General features: G+C 37.2%; 2 protein-coding genes across 2 annotated transcripts in view; both read left to right on the top strand.

Annotated features, from left to right (window-relative positions):
- Positions 1-34: 34 nt before the first annotated feature.
- cdc123 (cell division cycle 123 homolog (S. cerevisiae)) lies at positions 35-4,897 on the top strand. The gene is made up of 13 exons (XM_033989758.2): positions 35-153; positions 411-482; positions 582-642; positions 727-759; positions 1,171-1,266; positions 1,338-1,444; positions 2,253-2,304; positions 2,376-2,451; positions 2,858-2,980; positions 3,121-3,149; positions 3,375-3,476; positions 3,774-3,911; positions 4,373-4,897. Exons 1-13 carry the CDS (start codon positions 80-82, stop codon positions 4,427-4,429), a joined length of 1,020 nt encoding a protein of 339 aa, XP_033845649.1. The 5' UTR covers positions 35-79; the 3' UTR covers positions 4,430-4,897.
- A 3,887-nt stretch (positions 4,898-8,784) lies between these two features.
- Positions 8,785-22,148, top strand: part of camk1da (calcium/calmodulin-dependent protein kinase 1Da) — a 62,786-nt gene continuing 49,422 nt past the window's right edge. Inside the window, exon 1 of the mRNA XM_033989516.2 lies at positions 8,785-8,981. Coding sequence (XP_033845407.1) covers positions 8,884-8,981 — 98 coding nt within the window. The 5' untranslated portion in view covers positions 8,785-8,883. The remainder of the gene's footprint in view (positions 8,982-22,148) is intronic.

The raw sequence follows: 22,148 nt of genomic DNA, 5'->3' as shown, positions 1-22,148 counted from the left end.
TGAAGAAAATATATGTAGAGATGCGATCGTGGGGCACTATTTTGTCGTCGGACACACTTCCGTTACAGGATATTGCAGCATGAAGAAGGAGCAAGTTGTCAACTGTCAATTTTCGGTCTGGTATCCACTATTTAAAAAACATACTATTAAAAGGTAAGTGTCTTTTAAACGTGCATTTAGTGAGAAAACCAATACTACATACACAGGGGGTAAAAGACAGCTGGTCGGTTTGTTAATGTAGGTTAGCATCCAATGTATTCTATCATCACTGCTACACAGAACATGAATGAACCAGTTGTGTTTTCATCTTGATCTCACTAGTAATTTATGTTTTACACTGAAACAGGTTTTATGCTTAGAACATAAATCTTGTTTTGTGGTTTTATTATTTGTTTTGTCTCGTCTTGCAGTCTGATCCTCCCACTGCCTCAAAATGTAATAGATTACTTGCTAGACGATGGTACATTGGTAGTGTCTGGAAGGTGAGAAGAAAATATAAAATTGCAATATATATAAATATAGCAGAAGGTAACTGTATAAACCCATGCATTGCTTAACCCCTGTAATCTTCTGCTCTTCAGTGATCATAACACAGAGCAGATAAATATTAACAGTGATTTAGACACAGAAGAAGACGTCCAGGTAAACATTAAACACTCAAATTGTGTTAGCGTTCTACAATTAAAAAGATTTATTGATTTATAACATGGCTTTGTTTCTCTCTAGTGGTCAGATGATGAAACAACAACTACAGTTACTGTAAGTAAAGTGGAATAAGGAAAGAAATTGAAAAATGCAAAAGGAGCAGCCTTAGTTTACTAAGGAGCTAATACAAATGTTTGACCAACATTTATATAAAACTAAATTAGAGTTCACAAAATGAAAGATAAACTTTGAATAAATAAAATTACATAAACATGGATGAACAGTATAACATCAAGATAATGTATATAATAGGCAGCAGATTTTTAGGTAGGCCAATTTTTATTTTAGTTTTGACTATCTAAAAAGAAACATTACATTACATTTACGATAAAGAAGGTATAGTGATGTTAAGTATTAATTGTCAGTTTAGTATCAAGCCATGAATACGTAAATGTAAAAAAAAATTTAAAAAAATCCTTTTAATATCTCAAATATTAAAATGTTAAAAATCTCTGTTTACTACAGGCTCCAGAGTTCCCAGAATTCACCTCTAAAGTGTTGGAGTCAATAAATGCTCTAGGCGGAAGTGTGTTTCCTAAACTTAACTGGAGCTCACCACGGGTACAAACATGATCACGGCTATGCTGTAAAAATTACACATAAACTAAACACATTTTATCTGTTATGTTCAGGATGCCAACTGGATTGCCTTGAACAGTTCCCTTCAGTGCAGCAGCCTCAGTGACATATTTCTTCTGTTTAAAAGTTCAGACTTCATCACCCACGACCTCACTCAACCGTAAGCCTGTCTCTGCAATACACCCACACATCAATTCAACTTTCTGATGACAGCCAATATCAAAAATAACCAGGTTTTGGCAGGAAGCACTGATTGGGCTGTGCCGTGAAAAAATAACAACAGGCATTTTGCAGACAGCTCTGAGATGTGGATTTATGCTTCAGACTTTGAGCTGAGCATCACAATCATTTGACCCTCTATGATTTATTGCACTGCACAGCCCTCTGCAAATGTTTATGAGATGGAAAGTAATTTGATTCTACTGTGACTACTTTTACTAGATTTAGACATCTTAAGCTTGGGTGTGTACAGTGTTCAGGTATCTTTTTTCAGTTTCAACCAAACAACGCATAAAATCTTTGTTTCATAATAATTTTCACTGTTTACTTTTAAGATGGTAAAATTAACAGTGCATTCAGAAAAGGCCATTCATACCTACACTTTACATTTTTATTAATATATTTGTCCAAAATATGAACACAATTTAAACAAAATTTATACAAAAAATATATATTGTATAACTGTTTGTAATAAAAGGGTAAGGGCTTTATTTTTTATTATACATGCATTACATAGATCAAATTGATCTAATCCCACGGAGCTGCCATCAATATGGGCTAAACTGATCCATGTGTTTTTGGAAATGTGGCCCAAGATGTAAATATAATGCATACAAGCTATGTTCCAGTACCATACAATACCTTTTATTCAAAATGTAACTTGTGTTATTTTAAGCCAGAAATGTTTGTTTCCACTTAAAAATACATCAAAACAGCATTTCAGATTCCTCTTGCTGTTGTCTTTATAGGTTTCTTCAGTGCAGCGACCAGGACTCTCCAGATCCTGTCATCAGCTATGAGGTGCCTAAAGTTTTATGACTGGACCAGATGTTTGAGCTGTCATTACTGATCTGATTTGCTGTTGTCCTCAGCTTGTCCTCCGGAAGTGGAGTGAGCTGATTCCTGGAGGAGAGTTTCGCTGTTTTGTCAAAGAGAATAAACTCATTGGTAAGCATTGCTACACTACATTCCAGTTATCATCAAAAAGGTAGTTTGTATAATAGTGATAATGCTGTATGTTTTTTATCTCCATATTAAAATACAAATACATAATGCATCATACTTTAAAGTGACATGGCTGGCTGGGGTTCTTTTGAGTAGTAGCAGTAGTATTATTTCCTTCGTCAACCCAAAAACATGTGAAATTGGCTCATCCTCCAACTAAATGTGAGAATGCAAAGAATAAAATGTGTTTTTCAAATCATGTTGTAACACTGTGAATAAAAGGACAACATTGCTGTTTGCATCATATATTGGTTAATAGTGAATAATCGTAAAGTTGTGATGTTTCTTCACAAAATAATTGTAACAGTAAAAATATGTGACATCCCTAACATGTTGTGACTTTTTGCAGCCATTTCCCAAAGAGACTACACTCAGTTTTACCACCACATCCTAAAGCAGGAGGACATCATCACTTATGCTATTCAAGACTTCTTCAGCAAAAACATTCAGTACACCTTCTTAGACGAGGACTGTGAGTAACTACAACATAATTACAACTATGTATCATGATTGAATTATTGAGCTAGCTTTCTTTTCAGCTAAAGCTTACATTATTGATGCAGCGTATGTGGCATATACATGCTAAGGACTTTTTCTTATGCTGTGTTACAGTTGTTTTTGACGCCTACAGAGACAGCCAGGTAAGACTTTTTTCATTGGTTAAAATTTTTTCTTTAGTCGCAAAAATCCCAGATGTTTCAACAAAAGCTTTTAGCAGTTCTTGTGCATGTAAACAGGCTTCACAATTTAGCGGTAAAAACATTATATTTATGACAATAGTTCACATCAATTTGTCATCACTCCGGAAACATACTTAATAAAAATAAAATATAAATAGGGATTTGAATAATTTGTATTTTTTGCAGGGGAGAGTGTGGCTCATTGATTTTAACCCTTTTGGTGAAGTGACGGACTCACTCCTGTTCACCTGGGAAGAGCTGTCTTCTGGAGAAATCACACAGCAGCAGGTTTGCAAATGTTTAGAATGTTCAAATGTACCTAATCAGATGATGTTGAGCTCATGGTTATCAAACTATTCTAGTGATTTTATATCTTTATTTATTATAGTTTAGGAAGTATTTTTAGTGCTGTTTTAGTTGGGTTTAAAGTTAATTGAGTCCTTGTGTACACCAGATTTCAACTGGTGCAATTCTGTTTTGGATACATCATGGTTCTTCAGTTGAGTTCTGTGTTTTGAAATTTGTTGGCGGAAAAAGTTTGAGAACAACTCTAAACTGGATTTAAATATACTGTATTTTGCCTAGGAGGGCCCTGCTTTTCGGTACACCACTAGTGAAGTGACTGTTCAACCCAGCCCCTGTCTTAGCTACAGGATCCCTCGGGACTTTGTGGACCTCTCAACAGGAGAAGACGCATACAAACTCATTGACTTCCTCAAGCTGGTAAATCAGTTTGCCTACACCTGACCTACCCTTAATTTTCCTTTGGCTGGACTTAAAAATCTAGCTGGCACTTAAAGGTTCACTATGCAACTTTTCTGCTAGAGAGTTTCCATGGAGATGTTATCACTTTGCCTGAAATGTTCAACAGTAAGACATTAAATTTGTCTAGTATTCATTTCTTTACTCTTGCTTTTACTGCTCAAAAATACCTTGAAATATATGCACTGTTACTGTGAGTGGGGTCACCTCTCCTCAAGATTGACCTGGTGGTGTCACCTGCTTATCACCATGGAGTTACAGGTTTAATGCTATGCTGTGGAACATTCAGGGTAAAGCAATAACATCTCCACAGAGACAAGCATAACAGAAACAGTTTTTTTCCTATTTTACAAAGTCCTAATTTGTAAGACTGAAGTATTCAAGCTTTAACATCCGTTGGCCTGTTTCTTGTTTCTCTACAGACGAAAAGTCAACAGGAAGAGTCAGAGGACGACGAAGACGAGAGCGCTCCACAGTGAATCAAAATCTCATCTAATATTAACTTCACCCATATGCCCAATAATATGCTCATGCGATATCCACTATTTATCGAATTATCCTTGTGTTAGTTTAGTATCACACCATGTAAAATCTATTGGAACTTTTTTTTTTTTTTATTCATGGCCTTTTCTATGAGTTTGTTAACTGACCCTTTAAAACCCCTTTACTGTAAAAAATATATTTTTTAATGATTTTCTTATTGTTTTGTAACTAAGCCTGAATCCTAACTGCAAAATCCCACTACTATAATTGATCCATGTTTTTGACTTCCTTACTTACCACGAATCTTGTTAATATTTCAGCAGCCATCAATGCTACTCCATCTTTCTCAACCAATTTCCTCCGAGTGGTTCTGACACACTCATTGCTCTTCGTATTGCGGTTTTATTTTCCCATAATGCAGCACTGTAGACTGTAGACTGATTATTAAACTTGCTGTGCCTGTATCGACTGCTGCCTTTCTGTCGGGGGCTGTAAACTAGCACATTAGAAATTGATTGTGCCTTTGCGCAACACTTCTCATTAGGCTAGCAGCTAAATGGCATTGCTCTTTATTACCTTATATTTTTCCTCCTTTCAGTAGATGGAGAGAGCAATTACTGAGAGATGGAAGGAGCTGCTGTGTTGGGAAAAGTTATGGCTCCCACTTTGAAATGAGGCAAATGAAAAAACGCAAATGAGGCACATCAAGGCACTGCTGAATAGTAAATACCATTTTGAAATTACAAAATAGTTTGAGCCTTCATCTTTCAGACCTGGATACTGCATCCTACAGTGACCCATGTGTCATGAAAAGCTATGCAAGCTTGAGGTTATCAAATATTGAAAGGCAATACAGTGCAGACTGCAATTTTCTCTTATGAGCAATAAAAACCTCAAAAAGAGCAGTTTTGCTGCAGTATTATCCATGTGATGTAATGGCTTCAACAAATAATGTCATAGGAAAGCTCAGTGCAGTTCAACAGTAATATTTTAATTATGTATGGTCGCATGGCAAATGATTCTATAGTTCACAGATTGGTTTCCTGTTTCAAATCCCAGACTATTAAGTAAGCAATCAAAGTAAGAAACTGCCCAAATGAGCATCTTTATCACATCATATATATGATTTGTGGGATGTCTATTTTATTAAGTTGGAATATTCTCACTTGAGTAAAAGTACTCTATCCATTGCCAAAAAGTCATAACTTTTATGTTGACAATTTTAAGTAATTTGAACAATACCTTGAGATATTTTATGTTTTAGCTTAAATTCTCTGGAAGCTCAGATATTATTGTATATTAAAAGTGTAATTATTTTACATTTAAATCTTAAATCAGCTACTTAATACTTAAGAAGGTAAAATTATTATTTTACAACATGCATTTGTCTTCAATATTTTGTCCACATGCTAAACAACCTTTTGAGCGCTAAACATGTTCTTCTCACAAATTATTACCTCCCCATGACTGTGCTGTCTTCGACCAAAAGTAACAAAACAATAATGCTTAAATGCATTTTCAAGGTCATAATTTTTTATAATGTCTTCTTTATCTAAGCACCACCTCTTCCACCTGTCACTCACCTCGCAACAAAGCCCAGTCTTTACTAACACCATGCAAAGCCAATACCTACATTGACCTTCAGATGTAATTTTACATCTCTCCACCCCCACCTCTCTCTCTCTCTCTCTCTCTCTCTCTCTCTCTACCCCTGTCTCTCTTTTTAATCATCTTTATAAGTGGTAGGTCAAATGTGCTGACTCAGACATAAAGGGAGCCAGTAGGAGAGGAGGGAGGGAGAGAGGACAAAGAGAGTGGAGTTTCCCTGCAGTAGTTTGCAGACAGAATACTCATGAGTTTTTCAGACTGCAACAGACATGCACTACACTATCTCTCCTTTACCTCAGTGTCTGGGACTAATAGAGGAGATAGGAAAAGGGGAAGGCAGTGCTAAAATGTGGAAATGAGGTTTGTAGAGATTACGTGCTCACGGCTGTTAAGTTAGGTTATAGGTATGCCAGAATGTTGAAGCATTTTAGCAAAGACTGCTTACAAAGATGGCAATGGAAAGATACTGGAAAAGAAAACAAACATAACCGTTGCCATATACCGTAGGCCTATCATATTGTAAATGTATTTTCACCCCTAGTTTATAATGCTATGTAAAATCAATATGGTGACCCAAGTGAGGAGGTCATAGGAAAGGATCATCTGAAATTGCTAAATCTACTGCAAGCTTTAAACCCTGTGGCTCTATAGTCCAAAATTTACAGTAGATAATAAAAATGCATTTTCATGGATCAGTAGGCTGTGTTTTTACAAATGGCAAACAAGAAAAGTCAGCATTTGTCTATTAGCCCATCTTCTACCATACTTTGTGACATTTTGATAGTGTATATCCTACACACAGCTTTATGATGAGGGCAAATAAAAAGGCTATGTTTTGAAGGGCTTTTCCATTGCTCTGCCATGGCCTCTTTGCAGCTGTTCTGATGTAATCCAGGGGTTATGCGGCCTTTAAACCTGGAAACATGCCTCTGTTCTGGGTCACCTCTGATGCCAGTCCTCTCTGTTGTCAACACAGTGGCGCAATGCGAATTTACGGCTGCCTCGTCCCAAACAGGGATAGACTGTTCAGACATCAGTCCGGACAACAGAGAGGAGCTTAAACGCTTGACATATTGAAACTTGTATAAGGATAGACGTATCTAAGTGGTAAATGTGCAAAGTCAGAGGCTTAATTAATGGGCTAAATAAATTAAGACTCTTCCCATGGCTGGCCCAGCCTATAAGCGGACTAAGTAGCTGCTCCACCAGTGGACCACCAAGAACCCAGGCATTTAGATTGAAAATTATGATTGGAATGTTTTGGGTTTTTTTTGTTTTGTTTTTTTACTAAATGATGCTCAGGTGTTATACTAGCCTAGATATCCATCTAAAAAGAATATAGGTGTTTTTTAATGAAGTTAATTATAGCCGGGGCAATGCATGAAGCGGAAGATAGTTTTGGGGAAGAGTGACTTTTCAGACAGGACTTGAATTTTGTCACCACTTTACACCATAAGACATGCTGAGACAAAACAGTGGACTGCTGGACTATTATAATTATTAATTATATTATAATGATTAACAATGTTGACTATGGCAGAAATGACCTATGAAGACTCCTGAATGTGTTCAAAATCCTCATTAATATGCACATTTATGTGAAATATCTGCTAATTTCGTATGCAATTTTATGTTCCCTATGTTGAGATGACAGCGGTGTTTTATCTGTGTAATCCCTCAGTCGTCCTGATCCAGAGTAAAAACCAAAGTTTAAATCTGTCAACTGGACAAAACGTTGTGAAGACGTTTTGCTGCTCATCCAAACTGCTTCTTCATTTCTAGTCAGATTACTGGTGGACACTGCCTTATATCTAACTGAAGGGAGGAGCTACCTACACTGAAACTGTAAACAGCTATTGCCTCCAGTTTCAGTCTTAATGGCTGCAATACAACCTTTAATGGTCCTACTGGCTCATCCTATTGTTCTTTGTTTGCTTTGGGTCTGAGGATGGCGGTGTCTAAATTTGGTCAAATATGTCTACGTGGCACTGAAGCAAGGGCTAATTGTGCTTAGGGCGCCCTGAAGCCTAAGGCCGGCTCTGCTTCTTCCCAATCAGGTGGAACAATGACAAATTGTGGCAAACCAAGTAGCTCCAATTAACAGTGTTGGCTCTAGCTCAGGTGGCAGGGAGTCCTGGTTAAGTGTGTCTACAGAGTGAGGAGGGAAGTCCATGGTTTGCCTTTCAAAATAAACCAGCTAAACATAACATCATCAATTCTCAATTATTTAAAAATGTGTAATAAAGTTACAGCCTTACAGCCAGTAGTATTTTTTCTTGACTTGTTTTTAAATGCATTTTCTGAAGGCTACAGTCAATCTATTTATAAAGAGGCTTATTTGAAAATAATTGTAACTGCATTGGATTTAATTGTCCGTGGTCGTGAAATAGCACATTTTTCGTTTTATTAGGCAATTTGTATTAGCACTAAGATTGACAGGTAATGTTAAGCACTTTTAACATGGCTTTTATTAAGTCCTATGTCACACTGTATTTATGCAACGTCTGGTAGACAAAACACATCTAAATCAATCAATCAACTCTCACTTATTCACATGCGAATTCGACATTTAGTAAGACAACCCTGACAGGAACCAACCATATTTGTGTGCGTAATTTTGATGGCGTTTACGCAGCGGAGAGCTGGGGGCGGAGAGAGGCGGGAGAGCGGGCTGCAGCCGCGGGAGGAGCCTCTCGTGGTGCCGCTGCGGCTCTCCTCCACTCCTCCGCTCTTCATTCACGGACACACACCGCTCCTGTCTGTCTCCGTGTGTCTCTACCGCTGTTGCCCTTGCGCTCCCTCCCCGGCATCCCTTCACCTTCCTCCGCCGCCTCCTCGCGCCATGGCTCGGGAGAACGGAGATATCGGTAGAGGGGAGACGTGGAAGAAACAAGTCGACGATATAAAGAAGATATTTGATTTTAAAGAAGTCCTGGGCACGTGAGTACGCACTGACAGCAACTTCTGGCTCTACACTCTCACAATTACCGCATGGTTCAGTGCGCGCACGGGACTGCGGACTTGAGCGTGTCCAAAGGTGTCAGATTATGTCCCCCATCACCATAGCTCTTTAAAAAATGCTCCTTATCAAATGAAGCGAAAAATGTCCAGCTTTTATTATCTGATTTGGTATGCTTTACTCTGGCTGTTGATTGTGTAGATTTAGGCTACATATAGTGGTTAGTTTTTGAGAAATTACTTAAGGTCAATGTGGTATTTTGCTGTATTGAGTGAGTGAGCAGCCTTGCAGTCTTTTTGTGACAGAACTGTGGTGGTATGTAAAAGAATGTAAAATATAGCAAGCTGTTATTCTGTACATATGTATAATTTTGCTACTTTCTTTTCTAAATAGATTCAATTCTATTTATATACCACATTTAAAAACAAATTCAGCTTCCCAAAGTGCTTCACATAAAAAAGTCAACAAAACCAAATAAACAAATAGATGAACAGGTCCAAATCTAAGTGTAAATATTCCCTCAGATGTATGCTTATTATTTAAAGGAAAGAGGTTAATTTCAAGTAGTCACAGAAATTAACTTTATTTCAATTAAATTAAATTCATTTTTGTGACGCGCAAAATCACAACAGCAGTTTCCTCTTAGGGCTTAACAAGATCATTGATTTAACCAACAGAAAGTTAGAAAATCCAACAGTGAAACAGACATCGGTCAATAACAGACAAGCAAATTAATCAACAGAAAACAGGTAAATGGATAACTGTCCCAGAACATTCCCTGTCCTAAGACCCTCCTTCTCAGTGAGGAAAATCTCAAAAACCCCAGTGGGAAAAAGAAACCTCGAGGAGAACCACAGTGAAGGAGAGGCTGTGGACGGGCAGGCTTCAGATGTGTCCAGGACTAATGCGCATCCATTTGCACATAGAGTTCTGTAAATCTGTAAGGCCTAAGCCCACTCAAGACTAAGGGACGGAGGGGGGCTTATCCATGGTAGTGTAGGGGTCATTCTAGCCAGGTATTGGGTCATCCAGCCAGGTGAGGGAAGGGGAGGATCCAGGTCCACAGAGCAGAATCAGTATATAGGAAGGGCATCTTGGGTTCAGTCATTGCCAGGCGGTCAGCAGCCAGGCATTTGAAACAGTTGCACTGCCCAGGGGGGAGTGGGGCAGAGAACAACATGTGAATATCAATGAACAAACTACAGGTGAACTGAATAATGAATGTTTTTGACAGGGAAAGTAAGAGGAATCAGAGGATAATGCTCAGGCTGCAATACTTCCTCCAGCAGAGATCCTCTTAAGGCAGCTTTGCTAAAATTGTGGATTTTATTTCCACAAACTGGCCTAGCCCTAAGCTAATTCAAAGAGTCTGATCTTTGAATTCAAAGAGCCTGGTCTTTGAATTAGCTTTGGTTTTAAGCCTGGTCTTAATTGTTTGTGGGGGCCTCTTTAACATGAGCAGGGAGCTGATTCCATAACACAGTAGCTTGGTAGCTGAAAGCTCTCCTTCTTACTGTGCTTATAGACATTCTAGGAACCACAAGCAGTCCAGCATTTTGAGAGTGGAGCGCTCTGTTTGGCTCATATGTTACTATAGCATCTTGCAGATAGGATCGGGCCAGGTCCTTTATGGCTTTATATGTCAAGAGAGAAACTTTAAATTTAATTCTAAACACAACAGGAAACCAGTGAAGGGACTACAGAATCGGGGTGTTGTGTTATCTTCTTTTAGTTCCTGCTGCTGCATTTTGAACTAGTTGAAAGCTTTTTATAGAGTTTTTAGGGCACGCTGCTAGTAGGGAATTACAGTAATCTAGCCTTGATGTCAAAAAGTAACGCTGAAAAAAGTGTCCATGAATTTGTTACAAGATTTTTTCTGATTTTGGCTATATTATGCAGATGGATAAAGGTTGGTTTATATGTGGTGTGAATGAGAGCTCTTGATCAAATAAGACTCCAAGGTTCCGTATAGTAAAGCTGGAGGCTAGGCTGACATTTCCCAGTGTGACTACCTGGTCAGATAGAGTCTCGCAGGCCTTTTGGGTCTACAACAATGACCCAACAAGGAGAATGTTGGGTGTGTGAAACTCTCTGAAAATTGTTTGGCTTTAGAGAGATTGCGGGTGTTTGTTATGCCCCCTGATGAGAGAAGAAAGAGCAACAGTCATGTCCTGCCAGATACATGGGAAAAGTTCAAACGGTCCCAGGTGGATCTTTGCTGGGGCTTGTCATGGTGGAATGATGTATTGGTTTTCCTTTTGTTTGGTGTAAGAATTGAAACTTTACAAAATGAGTATGTCTAAGGAGAACCTTTATTAGTCCCACAATGGGGAAATTCCCATGTTGCAATGAAGGAGAATAGAAATGCAATGAAAAATAAGATAAATAACTATTGACAATAAAATGTAGATTTAAATCTAACCAATGTAACCAATGTCTGGAATATCAGAAATATACCATATATACAATAATGTTACATGTTATACAACATTGTACAAGTCGAGTAAAAATATAATGCAAAAGTATTATGTATATAAAATGGCTATGATGTTTCAGTGTAGTATGGCATGGTAAAATAAATAGGCAAAGTGAGTATTGTAGTGGTGATGATTCACATTATCTTAAAGCAGTGTTTCTCAAACTGTGATACATGTACCACTGGTGGTACATGAGCTGCTTCGGGTGGTACTTGGACAGCTCTTCGGTATTTGGGTTTGCCTAAATTAGAGTTTATTGTATCCACATTTTACTCCTCTTTTGGAGAATTTCTTGTTTAGAACTACAGTGGAAATGATGCAATCCCCTTTCAGACCTGGTTAAGCCCTAGATTAGACCTGGAATCATTCCATCATATACTTGATTTGGTGGTACTCAGAAAGGCAAATCATTAATTTGATGTTTTTTGGTTTGAAAAGTTTCAGAGGCACCGTGTTTAAGTATTGCACAATAATAAAACATATTGAAAAATGTAGAAATGCACATGGTATACGGTGCAGTGTATATAGGTGGGTAGAAAGATGCTGAGATTAGAGCTGGAAACAGGAGGTGTAGGGGAAGCATAGTTAAGGTAGTTTGTGTGAAAGACAAGGACAGTGAAATGAACCATTGAGGGTGCTCTATTTTGCTTTTACCATTCATACTACCATTTATTACTCTTGTTCATTTATTCCCAGCTCACCTAGCAATGATATTTCTGTTGAATATAAAAGCGTCTACTATTCCTTCTAATCATTCTTACAGGCGCTGCGTGTATCTCACTCTAGCCATGCCATATGAGTGCTTAGACTGGCGTTTTGTATTAAGGTGCATGCACGCTCACATAATCACTTCACAGGCTGCTACCGGATTACAGTAATCATAGGTAAGTGTAATATTGTGTTGGATGGATGTAGTGGATTTCCCAGGACAATTTTTTAAATGCACTTATCTCTTTTTCACTCTATTCAATCACGGCTGTCATTGCATTAGTGCTTTCTTGATAGGCTTGAGATCGACCAGTATGGGGTTTTCTGTGGATGATACCATTGTTTTTGAACTTGAGCATAGAGTTGCATGATTTTGGAAAATAAAATTGTTATTAAAATTTCAGTTACATTGGAAAATATGTTGGAAGTTGGGCTGTTCAGGGTGTGCATTGTATAACTCCGGCTGTATCAATATTTGATAGAATACTGAAATATGAACTGATAAACTAATACAAGGATGTGAGTATAAAGGTTTGTTACCAGATTTATGTATTGCATTTGTGGCACCAAAGTATCCAATTTTGCTTGTCCCCATGACGGTATTCAGTAATGATGGATGGATCAATGCCAAAATGTAAATATATTTTTTAAACATTGTTTATACTTTAGTTTATCTGTACATATTGTTAATTTCTAGATCATTTCAAGCTGGAGTGGAGAAAAGATAATATTGTGCCAAGATACATTTCTTTATAGTTTCAATGCACTTTAGTAGGAATTATTTTAAAGCAATAAACCTTCACTTCACAACACATAAACTTCATTTAGACTCATTTGTATTTATTAATTTGCTTATTTATTTTGAATGGACGACCTGCTTGTGACTGCAATATTATTTAAGACGGACACCACAAATCAGCTTACCTGTTGTAGTTCCAGCTAAATCAGTCATTTATGGTTAGATTGTGTTAAAACAAAACTTAGATTAAAGTCAAACTTGAGTAACAGAGCTTCAGACAGAGCAGTGCCTCACTTAGCTTCAACCCCAAGGGAATCTTAATGGCATCAGCTGCAAAGTATCCATATTACAGTTGCTATGGTTAAATAGATACATACAAATAGAGATCAGGTATTCTCAAGTCAAAGGTGTCAGTGCAGTATAAGAGGAGGACTCGTCAGGTAGAGTCAGCAGATTCTGTGTCAGGGCAGTTCGAGGAGAGGAACTGCTCTCTGGACAAAAAATGTCCCTCCTCTGTGTCCTCTATGTCCTGCAGCATCACAGTAGTGTCCAGGAAGAGCCAGGTAAAAACAACAGGAAAGCCTCTGCTAAGCCTCACGCTCACTCTGTTCTGTTGTTGTGGGCGTTGATGAAATTGTCCATTCCTTGTATTTCCTCTGGAAGATCTCAGAGTATAATTGTTATAATTCATTGCCACATTATTAATCACAAGTCAGCTGTGAAATTAATTTATCCGCTGCCAAATAATGGTGATAGTGGGGCTGGGCTAATGAGCAGACTGGACGATAAAGACAAGAACTACAACTCGAACTACATACATACTGTATATTACTATCACGTTTTAGTTAGCAACTTGTATCTGTAAAAGGTACCTTCAAATATGTCATAAATGATAGTAATCCTAATTTATGCATTTCAAAATATGTTTACAGAGGTCTAAACCACTGGTACTGGATTATTTTGTTTGTTTTTTGCAGAGGGCATTCTATTATTCATATATTTGCAGCATATTTCCATAGTGATGATTTTTATACATTGTCTGACAGCCCTGTCCTGCTGCAACAAAAATCAAAAGATGAAAAAATATCGACCACCTGCTCTATCTCTAATAGCCACTAATAGACCAGCCTGTTTGCTTTGGCAATCAAAGAAACAAATGAGCGAGTCCAGACATGTTTGTATTGATGTTTGTAATTTAATATAGGGTCATACAGTGTAAATAGGGCATCGTGTATTGTGTCCTGTGCAGCTAAAATGGCAATGGTATAATTGTTCATTGATGCTGACAAAGATGTGTTCAATTACAGTATGAACCAATGCAGAGAGTTTATGTTTACAAGGAAAAATTAACCAACATAAGAGAACCAAGCTGTGTTGTTTAAAGGAAGTGGTTCTCAAAAAGTGGCCAGAGATTTTTCTGGCGAGTTTGTTTATAATAAGGATGTTTAAGATTAGATTTTTTTGCAAATGTCATAAAATGTGTGTACTGATACCGGAATATTCGGTCTGATGATGCTGATCCAAAGAATATAAATACTGTGCTGTAATCTTAAAACATCTTTATTTACAGTAATCACTATTATTATGGATGTAATATTGTGAAAACCACTTATCATTTCAGTTCCACAGATAACTGACTTAATGGGAGATATAATCTATATTAGCCTTTAAATGTCAGATCATGAGATAACATACTTAGACAACCCATGACCTGTATGTAGACGCACATGACTGCTCCCTGCTGCACTCAATTGTGTTAGCGTAGCATAGTCACAAGGTCCATTCTGAATGTTTATTATACCACATTGTTAAGTTCGTAATGATAAATAAACTATAGAATCTGACATACAGGGGGCTTAAGACTTGATCAACATTTCACATCCAGTAGGTCTTATTTATATCGTAGCCTTGTGCATATGTGTATTATCAATTTCAACCAGGAGGGACTGAATATAGTTGCAGATAATGAAAATTAAAGATGCACTAACTACTTTTCTGCTGAAGGTCCACCACTTGTTCATATCAATTGAAATGTTATTTGTTTTGAATTGAGCTATCTCTATGGCGACGAGCAGCTAACGCCACCAGGCCAGGTTACAGACTGTATGTTTTTCAAGATATTATAGCAATAAAAACACCTGTAATGATCTGGATGCGATAAATGTTAATGCCATATAGACCATTCTATACAAAGCAATAACATCTCCCTGGATGCTGGATATGTCAGTGATGCTAGTCTAGATTGCAATAGTAGCAGGCTTTGATTGACTGACAACAATAGTAAAGGTTTGAGTAGGAAATATACTGTTTAGGTTGTCTTGCTCTTAAGCTTCTTGTGTCTTATGTTCACCTCAAATTCAACAGCACTGCTCGTTTTTCTGCTGATTTTACAGTTCAGTTGTAGTTAATGTGTGCTTTGAACATTGCTACCCAAGGGAACCACAATAACATGAGATAGTGTCAGTACAAATTTCAACTACCCAGTCCCATTCATTCACTGTTTACCTTAGTGCATGGTAAGGTTGTCAAAAGGCAATACAGAAACTAGTATGAAAACTAGATCACTCATTTGAGCAAGTGTCAATAATGGAAAAAATACATGAATAGATTTCCTAGATTGTTTGCTTGTTTTTAAATCACCATTGTGGTATCAAACATTGGCTTTGGATATCAAGCCTTTTCTTAGCATCAGAATAAAGTTTGAAAGTTTAGTATTGTCCATTTTCCTGTTCCCCAAAGCCCCATAATTCACAGTGGGTGCTACTATTTTCCTGTAAAGATAGTGCACAAGACAAATACATTTTTTCCATTTCTATGTCTTGTCTAGACCACACAAATTTGCAATGGATACTTCTGTCATACTAACCCTGTGTTTGTATCTGAACGGATCAACAGTTCCCATGATACTCAAACCAGCCTGCTATTACCAGGTCAAAGAAATTACATACACTATCCATTGTGTTAATATGGACATAAATGCACGCAGCCTGTTCAGTGCCTGCTGTCATCAAACTCCATCAGGAAAGTGACAGGAGGAGCTAAAAATACAGTCATTATTGTAGGCTCACCTGTCTGAGCATGTCCTTATACAGACATATACTATGGTGGAAATAGTGGCATTACTTTACTAGCAAGACACCGTATGGACTTGTGATCGAGTTCGAATCTTGTTTGTTATAATATAATTTATCTGTTATAATCAACATGTAGCAAAGAAATGTAACACTACCCACAGCCTCCCTGCCATGATGCCCTCGAATGCAATTCACCCACGTTGCATGGATGTTTTATTGTGAATGAGTAATTGGTAGTGGCAACTGTGATCTTGCAGAATGTCAGTGTTTACAAAAGGGTGAAGTTAGTTTGTGAACTTAACTTGAACTTAACTTTACAATTTGTGGGCCTTGCCATTAGAGAGAGTCTGATATTGATTTTTTTTTCAGCCAATACTGATATGTGATGTTTGCTGTTGTGGCTGTTAACTGATAGTTGCTGATGCCAATATTAAGCTTTTAAAATGTATTGTACAGACCAAATTTATGTCAAGTTATAGTGAAGTTTACACATGAATTTCACTTTTATAAAAATACCAACATTTTATCTAGAATATGAATTCATATTTTCACAAATTCAATCTGCGCAAAAAGACAATTCTGATGCACTGAAGACAAACTGGGAATGACACATGGGCACACAGAAATACTGAAGAAGAAATACCAATATCATCAATATCGCAGATAATCCTTACTTATATTCTATTTTCAAATATTGATTATATTCTAGTCCAGAAGTCTCAAGAGGCATGTAAACTGTATGGTTATTGCAGTTAGAAAACATACTTGAGTCATTATAATCAATCAACTGAATTTATGAATTATAAAAATATAAAAAAATTAAGCGCTAATTTCTAATCCATCAACCAGTAACCATATGTCACATTTTGGTAGATTTTCTCAGCGCAACTTAAAAATATCTTTATTCCAATGCTTACCCCCAGTCTTACTTGCCCCACCTCTTCCTTGTCCCCTTTAGTGTCTGTGCTCTCATTGGTCGTTCCCCTGCCCGGTGTTATCCTATGGGGCAGGCAGGTGTCCGGTTCCCTGTGCTCTTCTGATATGACAGTGCAGCCCGTGTCTGTGTGTTGCCTCTCAATAATTCAGGAGTAACGGCCTGTGCTTTGAGAGTGTCAGGTGAGTCGCGGCCCGCAGTGGGAGACAGGTCCTGTATGTACAAGTACAACAGGCTGCTTTAGTGAGTGAGGGGGAGAGGGTTTGGTAAGGTTAATTGGCTACTGTGTATATAAGACTTGCAGACTACAGAGGGTAAAAAGATGCTGAAACATATTACAGAGGTTAAACTATTAGTAAAGTTTTCTGTTCAAGTTTTGAGTACAGTCAAAGTAGGTGAACAACATGCATAGATTAGATGACTAAGTTAGTGTTGTCGCAATATTAAAATTTAAAACTTGATTTTGAAAGTAAGTAAAAAACTTGATACTTGATTGATATGCCAATTTCAATACCATAATGACTGTAAATTATCTTGAGTTGAGTCTATCGTCTCAAAATGTAAAGGTAATATCCTGGTGTTACCATGTGGTCTTATGGTATACTAGTTCTGATAAAACTCAAGATAATTTTGAAACTATTCAGGAAAGGTCAAATTTTGCGCTCTTTATGTGTTTTTTGTTTTTTAGTATTGATACTTCTTCATATTAATATTTTGTTTCAATTTAATAGACCCATCTGATTTTGAGACTTTTGAGACCCTGCTTTGGATGGTCACTTAAATCTATATGTAACTTTTCAGAGGGGGAAAATCTGGTTTTATTTTCTTGATGTTTCAGAAACTTTGTGCCAGTAGTCAGTAAGGTATTTCTCTCTTTTTTCTCTTTTTCTTTCTTTTTTTGAATATATTTGTGTAATTCCTCAGTCATCTAGGTGATGAAGCAAAAGAAAGTTGAATTCTGTCAGCTGTACAAGACTGTCAGTAGTAAATGTTCTGCCACTCTCCCAAGTAGCTCTGGTAAGGGGCTATCGTAAATATCTCTTATATAAGTGAGACACTTACCAGAGCTTATCTAATTTCCATCCTTGAAAAAGAATTGTACTTAATTTATAGTGCAAAATGTTATAAGAATTGTTTGCATATTACAAAATTCCAAAACAATTCAATCATAAGTAAAGAGATTTGAAGAAAGATTTGGTATAGAATTAGTATTTCAATGTGATAAAGATATCAAAATTCACAGCCGCACTGAGAGCCTGGGGAAAAATTGATATCTGTATACAGACTTTTGCAGTATCATCAGGACTCAAGATCTAGTCCAATAGGTTAGCTAGGGTCCCGACTTAGTGAAAGTTCATATTAGTTTCCTCTGATAGAAGCTGTTGCAATGGTGCATTGTGGGACATGACAGTACCACTGAGGTTACAGTGCCCTTAATTGATGCTCTACTTCTGCTGCTGGCGCTGTTCCTGCTTCACTGTTTCTGGGACTGAACACAAAGCCTTCTGTTCAGATATGTTCAAAAAGATGTCCCTCCTGCTGTCCACCCGAGGTGAGAGAAAAAAAATCTAAACAAGTTCTGCTAAAAAGTACTGGAACTTGGAAATAATTTGCTCAGCAAGAATCACTAAAACTCTACAACTACTACTACTACTACTACTACTACTACTACTACTACTACTACTCAATTTGCTGTTAATTTTGCTATTCTTTTTCTAGTAATGCTGAGCTTAAGTATATTCTTATTGAGAGGAATGAAGTCCATTTGTTCGTGTTTGTTCTTTGATCCCAGTTATAAATATCATCGTATTCAATGACAAAGGGATTTTTATTTGCAGAGATCAAAGCAGCTTCAGTGAATTTCTAAAAGTCCCGTTTTTGCTGCTGGCTGTTTGTGACACTTTTATCACCATTTGTCTGTAGTAGCAGCTCATAAATGTATGCATTGTTTTGCATTATGTGCATATATTGCCAAGTTATTCACTATTGTAAGGGCATAGATTAGCCTGCAGGGTTATTCGTAAACATGCTATTGCTTTAGTTTGTGCTTTGAACTACTGGCAAATGTGTTGCTTTTAGCTCAGCTCTGGCCACACTGCCAGTATGCAACCTTGCCATATGGTGTTTGTATGTTTTTGTTTTATGTTTTCACTTGCACTGGCATGTATTTACAGAACATGACAAGAGCATGTTTTTTTGTGTTTTTTCTTAATCAGTTTGCCAGTTTAATTGGCTTTGGAGCCTCGCGAGACATCAGCTATGAGCCAAAATTACACCTCTTTGATCCGATTTTGGGGTAGTAGCCTTAACTGGCCCATTTAGCCATCAACACATTTTAGCCAACTTAACCTCTGCCAATTTGGACATGCTATTTTAACCTCATTTTAAAGCCCAGAACCTCTTGAATCCAGTGGTTGAGTTTGTTTAACAATCTGCTATTTTTGATCGGCATGCAAAAGTTTTCAGATCACACATTGCCTAAAATGGCCAGTTACGACATGAACACATTTTTACTTAATCCAGCCAAATTCAGCTCTGCCAATATGAACATACCATATCACAATTTGCTTCATATTTAAAATGCTTAGAATTCTTATTGACTTATTGAATTCAGTTAGTCTTTGTCATTCTGTCCCTTAGTAAATTAGAGACATCCCAGTGGAACAACAGGGCATAATAGAATCAGTAGTATATTTCAATGGGACATATGTAATAGTTGGAACATAACCATGACAACAAGCAAACTCCATTCACTTAAGACTTGTGGCACTGCTGGGTTAATCTAATTGGGACATGTGCCAATATATAAGGAAATGTCAACCCTAAACATAGTAACTGTAATAGAAATAGAAAAGTGAAAAGTCTGGTGCTGCTGTCATCAAAACAAGAGGTTGGTCAGACTTTTGTTTGTCTTCTTTTGTAACAGTTCTTTAATCTTAATCTAATCTTAAACCACTCCAAATCCAACCCTTCCTATTTGCAAATACACACTGTCTGGGTCATAGACTTCTCATGTTGACTCTAAAACAAGTGGAGAGTGTACTGGAAGATATATGGAAAAATTCATAATATTTTTGGAGATATACCAAATTTGAATATTGTGTTTTGTCTATAATAAAGGCAATTTTACAAAACAAAAACCTGCCGTGTAAACTTTTAAACAAATGCATTAAGTGTTATTTTTGTACTTTTTTTTGTTACTTTTATGATTCATTCGCATTTGTGTAATTCTTGAACCTCTTTTTTTCTGCTAACATACTGTCTGTTTATTGTTCTTGTATAGCAATTGTTTGTAGTGTAGTATTGAAATAAATATCGATGATTAATCCATTGGTACTGTGGATGTTCAGAAGGAAAAAATCTTCAAGCTATTCTCATACCTATTTCTATTTGACTGTGGTTCTTTAGTCACTAAATAAATACACAAAACATGCCAAATAAGATAATAAAATCAATTTTCTAATCATTAATTCACATTCACACCATACTATTTAGATACAGTTGCTCATATTAAGAAGAATTTCAATGGGCAATTGATATGCCAGCCCCCTCTATTAATTATCCAGACATTTAACCCACCTTGTCTACATGGTGATGTAATTGTGTTGTGGTCCACTTTTCTATTGGTTTGTCCTAGGGCAGATATGGCTGAAGAAATAGCTTTCAGAGGAGGCAGAAAAGTGAATACATATCCGCATGTGTTTTTACAAGGTCAACCTTATATAAAGTAACTAGTTTGCTGACTTTGAATCTTAATTTACAAAATAATGAAATTTCTCTCCTAGAAAACTGTGTTTGGTTAAAGCACGATTTACAACTTCACTCTAGCACGATGACATTGGTCCCTATTGTGAGTGTATAGCTGGGAGAGTGATCATATCTGAGTGTTACACGTGTGCTGCTATGGAGTATTAATGATCACAAACCTGCGTCCATTATAGGATCAGATCTATTTTAAGCCTCCGGCCCTGGGCTCAGAGACAGCAGTAGTGCACATGCTGCAGTGGACAGTTCAAACACACCCCTCCTCCTCCCTCTCTTCCTCTCCCCTCCTCTCTCCAATAGCATCAGCAGCAGCAGTGGGACAGTGAAGGTGACTCAGGGGAACACTGGGACCATGTGGGGGATGCCCTTGTAGCAGTTTTATCCTGTTATTGAAGAGCATTTTGAGCATTTCCATAGCACTGTGACTATAAAATTAGTGTGCATGATTTTTTTTGTAAACATGACAAAAATAACATTTCAGCAGGTAGTCAACTGCTTTGTCAGTTTTGAAGATGTTTCATCTCTCACCAAGAGACTTTTGAAAATTATTCATTAAGTCTTATTACTGCACCTGAATGGCTTGGATTTCATAGATGCACTCGTTTAGACAGAAGGTTGGTTTGTTGGTTTTAATGACTGGCGGCATGGTTCAGCAATGTAGGTTGCAATGTATGGTGACGCGTGGTAAATGGGGCAGGTGGAAATGTCTAAAATATAATCTGTGAGACTTATGGATTTTTATATATATTTTTAAGTATATGTAGCCGACAAAAGCATGTTTTTAAAAATTTATAAAGAATATTTTCAAAATAGTTTTCCTTTCATAACACAAAAAAGAAACGGCCATAAAACTGTCACATTTTCAGCCTTCCACAACTACTCCTCAGTCCTTTAGTTTGCATTGCAGGTCAACATGTCCCGTAGTCCTGCTGTGTCTCCAGCTCATTGACTTTAGTGGGACAAACACTCCCTCCTCTTGACCCATAAACAAAGAAGTGTGCTTTCTGACCGTACACCGTGAATCTGGATGTCCACAGCATGTCAAACTGGAGTGTTAGATTATTGTGAAGAGAAACATGGCAATTTAACTATTTAAAAAAAAGAGTTTATGTTCATATTGTACATTGTAGTTTATGTTGATTCTAAATGTCTTACGATCTAATATAATCATAATTAATTTCAAAATTGATTAAAGCCAACAGCCCTAATCTAGCATACTACCCACGGACATTGGCATTTGCTGAGGTGAAACTGGACTTTCAATAGCACTGCACACTTTGTATCCTCTCTTCACCAGAAACAATGTCGGGTGTGGTGCACAATCTTGAATAGTTTGGACAGCCCCATGTGTGGCTACTGGGAAAATCAGAACCAAAGGACAAAACATAGCTTGTTTTGATGTTATAGTTCTGTATCATGGTTGTTTTGGGCTGACCCCATGGAATTGAGTC

The sequence above is a fragment of the Periophthalmus magnuspinnatus genome, chromosome 23 (genome assembly GCF_009829125.3).
Source record: "Periophthalmus magnuspinnatus isolate fPerMag1 chromosome 23, fPerMag1.2.pri, whole genome shotgun sequence".
Classification (NCBI taxonomy): Eukaryota; Metazoa; Chordata; class Actinopteri; order Gobiiformes; family Gobiidae; genus Periophthalmus; species Periophthalmus magnuspinnatus.
Note: the sequence above shows the minus strand (reverse complement) of the source record. Positions and strands in the feature narration are given on the sequence as shown.